This window comes from Mus musculus, chromosome 11 (genome assembly GCF_000001635.26).
Source record: "Mus musculus strain C57BL/6J chromosome 11, GRCm38.p6 C57BL/6J".
In the NCBI taxonomy this organism is placed as follows: domain Eukaryota; kingdom Metazoa; phylum Chordata; class Mammalia; order Rodentia; family Muridae; genus Mus; species Mus musculus.
In genome coordinates this window covers 107022990-107037803 of record NC_000077.6, presented here as the reverse complement: position 1 = coordinate 107037803, position 14814 = coordinate 107022990, and the positions used below count along the sequence as shown (strand labels likewise).

Below are 14814 nucleotides of genomic sequence, written 5' to 3'. Positions count from 1 at the left end.
GAATGGCTAGAACTAAGAGACATTTATAGAGCCAGTATGTGCAGCAAGTGTCCAGGTCGGAAGACAATAGGGTATGCCCAAGATAGCAGTGCCTAGGAAAAGAAAAGGGTTCGGCCATTAGATAATTGTCAAGAGTCCAAAAAGCATAACACTGTGAACTTAAAGAAAAAGCTAAGTGAGGCTGAGAATCCCCTTTCTCAGTAAATGCTAGGTGCTGCAGAGAAAGGGCTTGGGCTTCTCAAGTCAGCCTGAGGAGGTACTGAAGACAGACAGACCTGCAAGTTCCTGGGAAATAAAAGGGCTCAGAGAGGAAGTAGGGAGTGGTCAAGTGAGCTGACTTCCCTCTCCAGAACAAACACAGTTGATGAGAAAGAGCCACAGCTCCCCTCACGGGAGTGCTTGCACAGCTAGTCCTCTGATCACATTTTTAAAACTTGGAAAGCCTCCAGGCAGTGGTGACACACGCCTTTAATCCCAGCACTTGGGAGGCAGAGGCAGGCGGATTTCTGAGTTCGAGTAGTGAGTTCCAGGACGGCCAGGACTACAAAGAGAAACCCTTGGAAAACTGGGTGCTTTGAGTCCCACGTGAGCTGCCAAACTGGTAGGCAGAATCTCAAAGGGAAGGGAGAGGGGAGTGAGGAGAAAAGGCAGTCCTGGAGCTTGTAGCAAAACAAGGATTTGAAGAAGATACAAAAGCTTACCAACATACTAGGGTGTGAGTGATATCAAACCCAGGTCTTCAGCTCACACACGTGGTAACATTGCCCTCCAGGAGTGAGGGTCCACCTCTTGCCAACAAGTTTCCGAGGTGAATTGAGAAGCTGGCTCAGCTGTGCTCAGTGCGTTCAGTGGGAAGCGTTGCATGCTCTCCTGGTTAAGGCTAGTGTAGCACAGGTGATCCTTTTTGTTATTGTTTTGGGGTCTTGTTTGTTTGTTTTTCAAGACAGGGTTTCTCTGTGTCGCCCTAGCTGTCCTGGAACTCACACTGTAGACCAGGCTGACCTTGAACTCAGAAATCTGCCTGCCTCTGCCTCCCAAGTGCTGGAATTAAAGGCGTGTGCCACCACTGCCCGGTTTGCCCTCTCATTCCTGCAGTTGCCCTGGCCACACCTCCCATTTTGAATTTGTGATCTTCCAGATTGTGTGCACATTATTCTTATGCTTTTGTTCTGATTCATCATTTATACCATCCGTGTTCTTTCTTTTCTTACAGATTGTGATATCTTTAGTCTGACTTTTTAACTGGAATCAGAACTGGATGTTGGGGTCACTGTTTAGTGTACCATGTGTTTGCCTAACTCAAAATCCCCTCCCAAAAGTTGGAACTAGCTAATATAACTTTTAATGTTAAATACAGATGTGTAGATACATAAAAGTTTTATTCTGGCAGCCATGTTAGACAATGTCTAAAGAGTTGTGAATGCCTGAGATGTTGTCCTTCTCGCTACTGTGATAGAAAGAGCTGAGTTAGCCCTGCTACCTGTACAGTAATGTGGTCACTAACAGAATAAAGCTGTGAATAAAGCTGTGAGAAGAGGAAGACTTTCTGGACCTGCACAGAAAAATGTGATGTTAATGTTACTATTGTCTTGTGGTCGAGCCCCCTCCTCGCATCGTTGTAAACAGACAGGCACACACCTTTTACTACAGCGATGCTTCTGCAAGTGTCTCACTTGTCCCATTTGTTGAAAATGGTGTAATCTTAATAAACAATATATATTCGCTTATAGATACATATATTTTTAAACATTGGCTTTTTCCAATGAGCTACCATGTTTACTGTACAGTGAAAAGTTTTACTACTATAGTTAGATTTCTTAAATGTTAACTTTCTTCTATTTGCTTGCCAAGGATGAGGGAGAGCGCACAGCAGCTCCCCCAGGCTGGCCTCGGCAGCCACACAAAGTATAGATGGTTCACAAACGAAGGGTGCTTAATTGTCCCCTTTTTTCTGTATTCTGTAGGTCTCATAACAACAAGCTGCAATCTACAGCTCCTTAGAACTCAGCGTGTCTGTCACCTAAGCTAGACACAGCAAGTCTGGCGCTCTGAACTATTTAAACTAAAGCGCCAGATATTTTCAGTCAGGCTTTCCTGACAAGACCGTAACCTCGTTCATATTGGTCACAACAGTCCAGTTGTATTCTTGGCCAATTTTGTCCAACGGACAAAGGAAAAGCAAAGTCAACGGCACCGTTGTCTTGTCGAGAGCAAATGGCTTTACTATTGTGGCAGAAGCAGGAAACTTTGTTTATTGGAAAAAAAAAAAAAAAAAAGAAAAAGCAAGAAAAAAAAAAAAAGATACTATGGGGTCAAGTGTAACTCCGTGGGATGCCACATCTGCTCTTCAGTGAAGAAGCTGTTTAGAGTCTCAGAAAACTTTTTGACTGTATTTATTTATTGTTGCAAAAAAAAGACGCTTTTTTATTGCTGCCCTCATTTGTCAGCTAATTATTTTTTCTTATACAAATCCAGCCCTGGTTCCGTGTATCCACCCTGTATCCTATCATGATTCCTGTAGGTGAAGTACAAGGCGACCTCTAGGTGTCTTTTCTTTCTATGAAAGGAGCTGCTATGTACACATGTGCACACACAACTGGGAATCAACAATGAGTTTATTGTTCACGGGAGACACAAGTGAAGCTTGCGGAAAGGTTGGGCTAAGTGGTCCTGGACTAACAGACTTCGTTGCCTTGAATACACCAGTACAAATTGTCATTTACTCTGCACCAGGCTAAATGAGCAAAATCTATTTGAAGGTATCTTGTTTGTAAACATTGTCAGATTCTAATTTTTTTCTTTTTGTATTAAAATTCAACTATGGATGTATACGAATCGAAATAAATGGAGATCATTTTTCTCCCACAGATGGAGGTCTCTTTGAATGTGCGCTGTGATTACCTGTAAGCCTTTGTGGGGGACGGGGCGGGGGAGAGACCAGGAATGACAGGAAGACCTGGATTTCTCTAGAATAGCAGAGGCCCTTCCTTTCCTAAGTCCCTTCTCACCACATCAGAGAAAATCTCCAGGGAGCCGGTCCCTTGCATCTCTTGGTCATCCCTGTAATAACGGGAATATGACACAGTACAAGCTGCCTTCATCCCCGCCTTCCAAAACTGTAGACAGATTCCTGTGTGGGATGAAGGGTGTTTGCTGGCCGGGTTCCTTGGGTTTTGTTTGTTGCAGTAGAGCAGGGTAGAGGGTAGAGCAGACAGGCTCGCCCTGCATCTTCCTCCTGCGGGTGCTCTCACCCTCCCTCCCCTTGGAGCTGCTTGCTGTGTTGTGAAAACCAGCCAGGATTGAGTCAGGCTGCCTCGCAGATGTTTTCCTAGATTTGCACTAGTCCATGTTAGCCCTGTCCTGCTGGGTTCTAGAATCTACCTAGTTTTTGTTTTTTAAAAGCCGCCTCTGTGCATTTGGTGTCGCCCTGCTATGCAAAGCCTTCCCCAGCCCTTAGTTTCTTGAAAGGAAACTGTGGCAGCAGTTGGCAAATTCTTCCTTATGACAGGCTCAGGTGTACAGGTTCTTCTGGGTCACGTGCTCTATGGAAGCCTACTCCCTCTGTACATAAAAATGTCACTTTAGCCTGTGCTTACAGCTAAAGAGACTTAACTGCTCAATATGATAGCAAAGTTTTTGCTTAAACTATTAAGGTGGAAGTAGTTAAATACAGGCTATTTTGTTCTTTTAGTTTACAAAAAAGAAAAAAGAAAAAAAATGTTCCACGTTGTAGGCACTGTGCTGATGCAAGAATTCTACATCCTAATAATACAAAGTGATTCTGCATCTGCCCACGTCCAGTATTCCTGTACTATCTATTCATATATCTAAGCATATATGGGCTTAATCACTTAAGCTTGTTGCAGCAAAAGCTTTCCTACCTGTAGGCAATAGATTGCTATGTTTTTAACAAATTGTAGCAAATTCTAAATAATCCTTTTTGTACGTAATAGGACATTTCATCCTAAAAAATAAAGTAATGTTTTTGACATTGGATTCTGTGCAGTTTCTAATGAGACAATGACTGGTTGGGTCAATGTTTGCTATATTTTTCTGAAGCTGTTGGCATTGCCAAGTTGTACAGAAATGGGGGTGGGTATGGGTTGTGGATTTCTGAGACCAGGAAGATGTTAATTTCTTATTTGTGTACTTAATGATATAAAGACTTTTGCAGTTTCTATCACCATGTAAAGACATTTTATAGTTTTATCAGACTGTGGAGTTTTAGTCTTTCAACGTACATTTATTTCAAAAGCTGCTTTTCTACAGATCTCATTTGACCTTCTTCTACTCCTCAATAAAAGTGTTAGGCTGTCTGCTCCGTCCGGCAGACCAAGTGGTCCGATATGCGATATGGGTAGGACTCAGGTTCTGTGCCTAGAAGTTGTATTTCTTTGCTTTGATAGATTTCTTTGGCTAAAAGTATTTTTTAGCATTTCCTGTGTTCATCTCCAGATTCACAGTTTAAGACCATTTCTTAAGAGATATTTTCATAACGGCGGTAAGGCTTTTTTCTCCTGTGCAGGTTCTTCAGGGCTTGTATTTACTGTCCTGTGCTAGGTCAAAGAAATTGCGAACTTTTGGAGATGTTTTCTACAGTAAAAAAATGACCTTTTTCTATTTGGAGTGGCCTGGAGTGCTGTGTGGGACCCTCCCAATGTGCTGCTGTCTGTAACCTGTCCTCTTAAGAGCTGCAAATAAAACTTCTCTCCCTGTCTCCGTCCATCTGTGTCAGGTCAGATCTCGGTCCTTGCGGTTCTCGTGCTGCTGATGTAGGAGCCCAGCTGGCGGCTGCACACTCAGAATGCCATCCCTTGCCCTTGGTGGTGGTTGTTGTTGTAAATTTTATTTATTTTTACGGGTATGAGTGTTTTACCTGTGTGTGTGTGTGTGCACCATGCGTATGCCTGAAAGTCCTTGGGGAGTCAGAAGAGAACACTGAATCCTTTGGAAATGGAGTTAGTTTACTTACTTAAGCCACTATGTGGATGCTGGGAACTGAACCCAGGTATCTGCAAGAGCGGCTAGTGATTTTAACTGCTGAGCCATCTCTCCAGCTCCCAGAATTCACTGTCCCTGGTGGGGGCAGTTTTACAGGCAGTGTCTTTAACTTGGAGTGTTCTCTCCTGAATGAACTAATGGCTAATGCCAGTTGGGGTGGGGGCATAAAGGACACTGGGAGGAGAGACCTCGGCGTCTGGAGCAGTTTGAGTTTTTACATACACTCAGTGAGCTTCTGAGAAAGGCACCTTGATCCACCGTCGACCGAATTTCAACTAACAGAGTGCTGTGTTTTCAGACTTGAAGAGACCATGCACAAGTCAGGAGGGTGCTCTGAAAGTGGCAAGCAAGAAGTCTTGCACAGACATTCAGATTTCAGAAGAACCTTGCACAATGCCATAGGATATTCTAGAGACAGTTTTTCAAGGCTAGTAGTAACACCAAAAGCGGAGTTGTCTTACAGACAAAAGAGAAAAAATGTCCTTTTCCCCTCCTTGAAGTCACAGCTTTATTTGAAGGACAGACGCTGTTGAATTCCTCTTGAAGGCAACTGAGTATTTTCTTGTTGAGGGACCTCTGTGTATGTGCGGAGGCACAAAGGGCTCTTCAGTCTTCTTGAGCGCTGATCCATGAAAGGGGTAGTAGGTGGTGGGGCTGGGGGAACCTATCAATGGGGAAAAGGGATTAGAGCCAACAATGATTGGCTCATTAAGATTTTCTATAAAATTAGAAATTACAACCAAGGTCCTGTGTGAATATTGAAGGAAAGAAAGAAAAAAAAAAGATTCTTCCCACCTTTTTGCTAGCCTGGAATCACCAGGGTTCTTTTCTGTCTCCTTTTCCAGTCTCGAGCCCGTGGCTAACAGACCTTGACTAAGCCTCACTAGCCTTGCCTTGCAGATCCAACCTTGAATGATGGCTTTTATTTTTATCCAGGCAGTCTGCAAGAAGTGGCCTGACCTCCAAGTATATGGAACCTGAAGTACTGGTGTTTTCATGTATATGTGTCTGCAGGGAGGTGTGTGGGCAACTGCTCCTAAGGGAGCCAGAACAGGGTGTGAGGTGCCCTAGACGGACAGGGAGGTGAGGGCTACTTGGCGCCGGTGCTGGGAACTGGACTCCAGTCTGGGCAAAAGCAGCAGGGATCGGAACAACTCACGCCCTGCCCTCCATCCCTTCTCACGCCCCGCCTCCCCTTTTTGGAAGAGGCTGGCCACACCTCTGTATCGAAGGGTGACTTTGGCCATCCTCTACCTCCTGAGCGCTGGCATCACAGGCTTAAACTAGCATGCTTAGCATTCCAAAAAGAAAGAGAGAGAGAGAGAGAGAGAGAGGAGAGAAAGAGAAAGGAGAGAGAGGGAGAGAGAGAAAAGAAAGAGAAAGAAAGAAAAAGAAAGAAAGAAAGAATGAATGAATGAATTTGGACACACTTCATCTTTGGAAAATTCTCTAAGAGACCTTAAACTGGGGATTTGTGCAAGTTATACTGAGCCTACAAGACCCTTCAGCCTGCAAGTTCATCCCAGGAGTTTCGAACTTAAGGAGTCAATCTGTCTTCCATAGCAAGTACCAGCCAAAGGCTACCTGTGACTTTTTTCCACAGACCAAAAGATAGCAAACAAAACCAAACAAAACCAAAACCCCTTAGTAAGGCTTTACCACAGAATAGAACCTCTCAGCTTTATTTACTAATGTGTCCCTGTCTAAAGCCCAGGAGGCAACAGTTACCATACTGCACATGGCTCTTCTACCACTGTCCCCAGAGAGACACTCTGTAGCCCTGGCTGGCCTGGAACTCAAGAGATTCACCTGCCTCTGCCCCTCAGGTGCTGGGATTAAAAGTGTGTTCCACTTCACCCAGCTTCTTTTTTGAGACTGTTTCATGTAGCTTAGTTTAGCCTTTAACTCTTCACACACATACTCCCAAGCACATTACCATGCCTAGCGACACATTTTGTTATAAGCTGTTGCTGCTTGCTTCTCAGTCAGCTTGTGTCCCTCTGTCTTTCCTGTGACAGCCTTCATGCATGCATCCCTGTGGCTCTGACTGGCCTGGAATTCATAAATATATCCACCTGCCTCTACCTCACCAGGGCTGGGATTGAAGGGTCATGCGTTCTTAGTGTCTATTCACAGCACTTCAGATTAACAGAAACACAGCTTGCTCCTCTGAAAGAAAAATCGGTATGTCCTTATGGATTCTAGTATAAAGTAATTAAACTAGTGATTGAAGATTTTCCACACAAAACAAAATGGTTTCACTAAGCTGGCCCGTGGGCTGTCGCTGAAAATCTTTAGGATCCCTGAAGCAAAAACAAAACAAAACAAAAAAACAGACAAACAAAGCAAAGCCAGGTGCTTTCTGATTTCACAGCGAGATTTACTGTTTTGCAAACACAATCATGATATTACCAGGTCTTAACATCAAAATGGCATCAGATACACCAGAAAACGTCCTGGAATCGATGCCAGTTTGGCACAAAACAGGTTGCTGGGAGCAAGGAGGCATGGCAATACACAGGGGCTTGTATTGTGTGGTACAGCAGGAACACACCTTGAATGGTGTTTTGCTTGAATTAGCCCTTGAAATGTAATAGTTTTTGCACTTGGCTGCTGTTTGATCTATATGACATTTCATATGTAAATGACCAGGGTGTTTACTCCCGCATGTGGAATTTAAAACTCCATGCTTTAAATACAAAATCTGGCTTGACACCACGTGATAGATACTAGTCAAAGTTGTATATTTAAATTCGAGAACTGTTTTGTGAACTGTCTCCACTGGGGGGAATGTATTAAATTAAAATAACTTAAAAACAGCAAAAATGGTGTGATCTGTTGGCCCACGGGGTCTGGTGTCTGGGTTGTGTGCATGACTGCCCTCGAGGGACTTTCGCACAGTGTCCTGAAGCACACCTGTCAGCATTTTGTAGATAAAGTGACAGCTAAGCCGCACACGGAGTCCATAAGGTAGCCCGGTTTCACAGAAGCTTCCCGTCACGTGAAGACCGACCCCAAGTGCCAAGTTCAAATGCACTGGGTGTGGGTGGCACCTCGAACTTGCCACTCCCGCTTTCGGTTAAACCTCTTCACGTAGCTGCTGCTACCCCGGATCAGCCCGTCTCCTGGACGCAGGCGCCCCCTTAGGACCTGGAGCAGCGCACTGGGGAGCTGCCGTCTCTTATGGTAGATGTGGCCCATCACAATATACCTGCTTCCTGAACAAAAAGCATAAGAGAAACGGTGTCATCTAAATGCCAAGAAACAATGACATCTGAGCTTGAATCTCGTTACCTTGCTGTGCTTGTAGCAATTTAAACTATTGGCAACAGGCGAAAAACATTAGAACAGGTAACCTACAGACTGGCAACATTTCAAAACAAAGCATTCTTCGGAGACCATCTCTAGGAAGAAGTGAGAATAGGAATCCCCTACACTGCCACTGCCCGGAAGAGGCCTTTCTCATCTCAGTGCTGGACAGTAGAAGCCCCTAGGCATTCCTTTTGAAAGTAGTGTCGGCCAGGCGGTGGTGGCACACGCCTTTAATCCCAGCACTTGGGAGACAGAGGCAGGTGGATTTCTGAGTTCGAGGCCAGCCTGGTCTAGAGTGAGTTCCAAGACAGCCAGGGCTACACAGAGAAACCCTGTCTCGAAAAAAAAACAAAAAAAGAAAAGAAAAAAACAAAACAAAGAAACAAAGAAGTGTCAACCTAGGTATCAACATATCGGTGTTTGGGGATTTGTCTTGTTTTAGCCAAAGCTGGCTTTGGGGGAGATGACCTTGAACTTCTGACCCTTCATGTTTCCAAATTGCTCCTGGATGCTGGAGTTGCACCATCACCGCTGGCCTGTTCTGTGCCAACCAATGTTCTCACCTTGAGGGAGCTGAAAAGGTACAGCTGTCATCTAAACTCTATTGGTTAAACAGTAGTTACTGTTTGGTCACGAAGGAGCTGGGGTTGAGCTCCACCAGTAACCCAGCATATGTTAAGGCTGAAGGAAGAGGATTACCGGAATTTCGAGGCCAGGCTTTCTATCAAGAGCCTGTCTGAAAAAGACAAATTCTGGGAGTGTAACTTATGACATGCTTGCCTGGCGTATGTGAGGCCCTGCTCAACGCCTGGTCTTTGAAAAGGGAGTTGGGTGCTGGGGTGACCAACAGAAGCTGGGCTGCAGCACTCAGGTCCCCAGTAGCATTATAAAGGACACGATGAATGGCCTTTTCGGGGGACGGGATTTCGATACCGGGTTTAAATTCTGGACACGGCTTATGGCAACTGGAGGAGTCCAGGGCTAGTATATGCACGCGGAAGAAAAAGCCGTCGGGAGTGATGTACAGGCGGCTCATCTTGTACAGCCCGTCGGGGTCCACCAGAAGAGTCACCAGGCGCATGCCCGCGCCCAACACGTCCACGTCGTGCACGATTCCATTCACCGCTGCTTTGGAAAAACAGGGTTTGGAGGAAAAAGCATTACAACTAGCTCCGGGACGGGGACGGGCGCGCGGGTTCCCGGGAGGGTGCAGCGCGCTCACCGAATTCGCTGGCGCAATAGGCCTCCCACTCGTCCGCGTCCGCGCTGCAGGCGCGCGCGCAGGACTGAGTCTCTGGCTCCCTGTCCTCCGGCGACAGCGCCTGCGGGGTCCCAGAGGGCTGCGCTGCTGCGCGCGGCCGGTTCGGGTGGGCGGGGCTGGCGGCGCGCGCGCCCGGAGGTCGCACGGCCCGAGAGAGCGCGCGCCGCGGAGAGTCCTCGGGCGGGGACGCGCGGTTCTCCGCCTGCGCGAGGCGCGGGCCCGGAAGCGCCGCGGGCGCGTGCACTGCATCCCGGAAGCCGGCGCGGTTGTCGGCGGGCGGCGCGGTCTTCCGGCGCCGGGGGTCGGGCCAGGCGCGCGGTCCTGCGTAGGCGGCACGCGGGCGGCGCGAGAACTCGGGCAGCGGCTGCGCGCGTGGCCCTGGAGTCTCCCGGGAGTCGGGCTTTCGGTGCGGCGGCGGGGCTGCGGGAGAAAGCGAGGCGTGAGCCCAGGGGAGGCGCGAGGGGAGCAGAGGGGCGTCGGAGCGAGCACCTGCTGTAGCTCTACACGAAAGGACCATTGCCTGTAGCACCAGGCTTCGGCAGGAGGCTGGCTGCGAGTTCGAGGAAGCCTAGACTACGGAGTCAAACTATCCTAAGAATAAACAAGTAAATCCAACATTAGTACTAAGAGGACATTATATTGTTAAGAAACTTTAACTATAGCTTTTCAAAGTACGGTCTTCTATTTATTCTAGAGCCAAACAGTTCAGGTGGCATTGGTTAAACACCTATACCCTACGCGCGCGCGCGCACACACACACACACACACAGAGAGAGAGAGAGAGAGAGGGAGAGAGAGAGAGAGAGAGAGAGAGAGAGAGAGAGAGAGAGAGAGAGAGAGAGAGAGAGAGAGAGAGTTTGTTGAGAAAGTACCAATAGCAAGTCCCGAGGGGAAACGTCTCGAGTTACAGGTTTCTCCTAATTGTTTAAGCGCCCCTGACGACAGAACTATTTGGTTTTCCCATCCGTGTTTACACTGTCATCTCGGCAAGGCAGCATCAAGAATTTGTGAGTGGATTTTTTTATCTGGCTTCTTGGACACCACTTAGTAGTAAACAACAGCTTAGAAGGGGTTTTTAAAGCTTGGCTGGGAGGCAGAGGCCCCTGAGTAATTATAAAAGCATTACCCCTCCCCATTAGGAAATCTCCCGAATATCAATACACCTTTTTAAATTTTATTAATGATTTTCTTCAGCTCTGCATACAGGTTGGAGCACAGCTTCAAGTCTGGGCAACTTTGCATGTCCAGGGATGCAATCTCACCACCTCCCAGTGCTCCTTCAGCCAAGCACAGCCCCACAACCTACTTTCCCTCGTTTGCATTAAAGAGCTTGTTGTGCCCCTTGCAGCCTTGACAGCACTTCCTTTATAATGATGCATCTTGCCAAATGAATAATCTTAAAAAATCAGCTTTCTCCCAGCAGGAATGGTTAGTTACACAGTTTGTGTTTTTGCAAAGCCATTGGATCTGACTCCCTCCCTATGTTAAACCTGCACACCATGCATAGCCGATAGATAAAGTTCTGGTGGCTATCCAACTCCTGTCAACTGTTGACCTCAGCTGCTTCCCCTCTAGACCACCATCTGTTGTCATGGAAAAGATGGTCTAATGTGGAGTTAAATGCCAATGAAGTCGTTCAATTTCCGTGTGGAACAACAACAATAAAATGACCTAAAATAAATTGCCCAGTTAGGTGTGGAAGCTATTATTCCCAGAGACAGTAAGATGAGCAAAATATCCTAACAATAGCAAAACAAAAACACCACCTGGCCAAGACTGCCTGATTTGTGTGTGTGTGTGTGTGTGTGTGTGTGTGAGAGAGAGAGAGAGAGAGAGAGAGAGAGAGAGTGTTATCAAGGTTCAGGTATACCAGAGGCTATACCAGAGCTGCGAGAGAGGAGTAGAATGCCCAGAGTTGTCGCACCATTGCTGGCCTGTGTCACCATCCCAAGCCTGGGAGCCTGTCCACAGCGCGCCGCGACCCCTTTTGACACTTTCCCTCCTCCGGATGCAGCTATTTAACATGCAAAGTTTTCTCCAGCTTGCCTGGCTCGCACGAGATCATTTCAGCAGCTGAACCCGTCTTTCCTTCTGAAAAGGCTGCCAAGGGACATGAAATATTGGGAGACCCTTGTCGCTGCTTTCTGGCACGCACGCAGACCCGGAGTCGCCTGTCCCGCAGGCTCTGACCCTTGGCTCGTCCCGCCCTGCGTCTCGCCCCTTTCCCAATCCCTGGGGCGCTGCATTTTAGCGACCTCACCTTTTCTCTCCGCCACCGGGGCTTCGGGGGACCATCCGACGATCAAACAGAGAAGCCAGAGGGCTCGAGCTGTCATTTTTGTAGACAGGGTTCCCCAGGCTGGAAAACGCAGCGAGGGCTTTGGCTCGCTTCCTCTCCCCCCACACACACCCCCACCCCCGTTCATGCTAATGAGGGGCAGCCTTTGGGGAAACGAGCATAGCTGGCTGCACAGACCATTGAAACAAAACGGAGCGGCGGGGATCTCTCCCTCTTTCCGAGGGGGGTCGGATGTGTGGTCCGGACTGGGCTCTGTGGGCCAGGAGAACAGCACGGCCTTGAGCTCTTGCTCCGGGTGGGTGGTGTGCTTGGGGTGAGGTGACAGGCTAGGGGAGAGTGAGGGTTTTGAGGGGGCTGAAGGAACGCGAGTGATGAAATCAACAACAAATAAATTAGCGCTTAGAATAGCTTGAGCTTGTTGAGGGGAGGGGACTCCGGATGACAAAAAAACGCATTCCAGGACCTGTGAGGCAATTGCCTGACAAACCAAGTTTGGCAAAGCTGTTTGACTGTATATGCAATCTTGATATTCTAGAGTCAGAAACGGGCCGGGGGGTCGGGGGGGGGGGTGTGAGCAAATTTTTTTTTTCTTGACAGCCCTCTCCTCTGCCCCCTTCCCATTCTCCTTCCCTCTTTTCTCCCTCCACCCATCCATTGATAACTAGTATTCAGTTGGCCACATTCACCAAGTGTATACTGAATGCCTAAAGATTGGCAAACCACCTTTCCAATGCTGGGGGCATCTCACTGCTTGGGAACAGGCAGTTTTTATTGTGTCTAAGAAAAGCAAACTCCTTTGCTGCTTATGTTCAGCTTCCTGACACAGCATCACAGCTCGATCGGTCCTGAGGGAAAGGCTTTTCCACTCAGATGAAATAAAACCGTCATTTGTCAAGGGGTGGGGGTGGGGAGATTAGGGTATCATTTCTCCAGAACAGGTCTGAAGCCTCGGGACTAATTCTCGGTCCACAGCTTCAAACCCAAACAGATGCACGAAGGCGCGAATGGCTTGGTGTGAGGTACACAGAGTTGCTGAGGAAGCCTCAGGGTTCTGCGTCACTGATCCAGGGGCCTGACGCTAGAGTGCTGGTGGACTGAGTAGAGTCTTGGGGGTCTCAGAAACTACAGAGTGGGAACACTCAGGCAGACAGAGGCAGGTCTCCATCTTCTGAAGAGACTAGGAGGCAGACTAGGTACACAGACCCATCAGTTTGTTCTCTGAGGTAGGAGTTATGGCTCAACTGGCTCAACTTCAGCTGCCCGAAGAATAACATGAGGGATGTAACTCAGTCAGTAAAATGCCTGCCTTAGAGGCAGGAAGTGCCGGATTGGATTGCTTGCACTTCATACATGAGGAGTGGTGGAGCCTATAACCCCAACCCGCTGAGGCAGAGTGAGGAAGATGGGTTTAAGGACATCCTCAGCCGCACAGAGATCTATCTCAGGCCAGCCTGGGACACAGGGGGCCTTGTCTCAAAAGTATTCACAGTATATAGTCACAGCTGGTGTCTCCAAAGAAGCAAGGGCTGTTTTTAAAAAAAACAAAAACAAAAACAAACCCAGAGCTGGAGAACTGGCTCGTGGGCTAAGAGCAGTGACTGCTTCTGCAGGACTACATTCAGTTCCCAGATGGCCACGAAACAACCTTGCTCCATTTCCAGGGGCCCCGATGCGTCTGACCATCTCAGGCTCCCGCTCACAGGCACTGCACTCCCATACAGGCAGGCACACACACACACTTCCATGTAAACTTAAATGAATATTTTTAAACAACAATATCAACCGACCAGACCCCCCCCCCTCAGAACTCCCATGGACTAAGCCATCAACACAGAAGTACACATGGCTCCAGCTGCATATGTAGCAGAGAATGGCCCTGTCATGCATCATTGGGAGGAGAGGTCCTTGGTCCTATGAAGGTTCGATAGATACCCGAGTGTAGGGGAATCGAGGGTGGAGAGGTGGGAGTGAGTGTGTGGGTGGGTGAAGGAACGCCTCATAGAAGCAGGGGGAGGGAAGATGAGATGGGGGTTTCTGGGAGGGAGGGAAACCAGGAAAGGGGATAACATCTGAAATGTAAGTAAAGAAAATATCCAATAAGAAAAGAAAAGAAGAGGGCTGGTGAGATGGCTCAGTGGGTAAGAGCACCCGACTGCTCTTCCGAAGGTCTGAAGTTCAAATCCCAGCAACCACATGGTGGCTCACAACCATCTGTAACAAGATCTGACGCCCTCTTCTGGAGTGTCTGAAGAAAGCTACAGTGTACTTACATATAATAAATAAATAAATCTAAAAAAAAAAAAAAAAAAAAAAAAGAAAAGAAAAGAAGAAAAGCAAAGGAAAAAAAATAGCCTCTCCAGCCACACCAGCCTCTGTACATAATTCAATGGTTCCCAACTTGGGACGTAGCCCAGGAAACACGGTTAGCTTCATATTCTGGACGTCCAGATTCTAGATGGGAGCTGAGACGATTCTCTCACATGATTTTCCCCCCACATCAAGTGGATTTAGGCTTAAGCTTTCTCAGTGACAACCACATCTTAGATGTGCCTTTGCAATACTACGTTCAAAGCATCCTAATCCAGTGCCAGGGGTGTTTCTGGAAGCCCACGATGTAAGAAAGGTTGTGAATGCCCACAACTTACACCCGGAAATATAGAGGCAAAGAGAGTATCAGGCTGTCTCCAGGGTTCCTAGGACCTCCCAGCATGGCACCAACTAGGAGACCTTCCCACAATCCAAGGCCAGCTCTTGGATAGTGTGCTGGTAAGGTTTTGTCAACTTGACACGATGTAGAGTCACCTGGGATAAAACAACTTCAATTAGAGGGACTGCCTTCTTCAGATTGACCTGTGGGCATCTGTGGCTCAGTTTCTTGAGTAATGACTGATAATGGAGGGCCCAGCCCACTGAAGGTGGCGCCGCCTCTGGGCAGCTGGTC

At 47.6% G+C, this 14814-nt stretch overlaps 2 protein-coding genes across 31 annotated transcripts in view; one reads left to right on the top strand and one right to left on the bottom strand.

Annotated features, from left to right (window-relative positions):
• Bptf (bromodomain PHD finger transcription factor) overlaps positions 1 to 4723 on the top strand; it is a 99067-nt gene extending 94344 nt beyond the window's left edge. For 11 of the 22 annotated variants that reach the window (XM_006532687.2, XM_006532683.2, XM_006532682.2 and 8 more), the window contains one exon: positions 1965 to 2829. In XM_006532687.2, coding sequence (XP_006532750.1) covers positions 1965 to 2001 — 37 coding nt within the window. In that variant the 3' untranslated portion in view covers positions 2002 to 2829. Of the gene's footprint in view, positions 1 to 1213 lie in introns of all 22 variants that reach the window. The other 11 variants (XM_006532686.3, XM_006532685.1, XM_006532680.1 and 8 more) reach the window with 4 other exon arrangements.
• A 2637-nt stretch (positions 4724 to 7360) lies between these two features.
• On the bottom strand, positions 7361 to 14535 carry 1810010H24Rik (RIKEN cDNA 1810010H24 gene). Of its 9 annotated transcripts, none has more exons than XM_017314738.2 (4): positions 12051 to 12199; positions 11835 to 11933; positions 9536 to 9994; positions 7361 to 9441 (listed from the first exon to the last, which is right to left on the bottom strand). In XM_017314738.2, the coding sequence occupies exons 2-4, from the start codon at positions 11908 to 11910 to the stop codon at positions 9038 to 9040; spliced, it is 939 nt and encodes a 312-aa protein (XP_017170227.1). In that variant the 5' UTR covers positions 11911 to 11933; positions 12051 to 12199; the 3' UTR covers positions 7361 to 9037. The 9 variants fall into 9 exon arrangements, with proteins under 9 accessions (XP_017170227.1, XP_017170224.1, NP_001156945.2 ...); XM_017314735.2 differs by having other exon boundaries at positions 7361 to 9438; NM_001163473.2 differs by lacking the exon at positions 12051 to 12199 and having other exon boundaries at positions 7361 to 8219; positions 9247 to 9441; positions 11835 to 11935.
• Between the last annotated feature and the right edge of the window lie 279 nt (positions 14536 to 14814).

Excerpts from the sequence above, each read along its gene's own strand:
- 1810010H24Rik (XM_017314738.2), bottom strand. The coding sequence starts at position 11,910 with ATGACAGCTCGAGCCCTCTGGCTTCTCTGTTTGATCGTCGGATGGTCC. Across the intron at positions 9,995-11,834 it reads CCCGGTGGCGGAGAGAAAAG|CCCCGCCGCCGCACCGAAAG; the intron begins GTGAGGTCGCTA and ends TTTCTCCCGCAG. Across the intron at positions 9,442-9,535 it reads CTATTGCGCCAGCGAATTCG|CAGCGGTGAATGGAATCGTG; the intron begins GTGAGCGCGCTG and ends GTTTTTCCAAAG.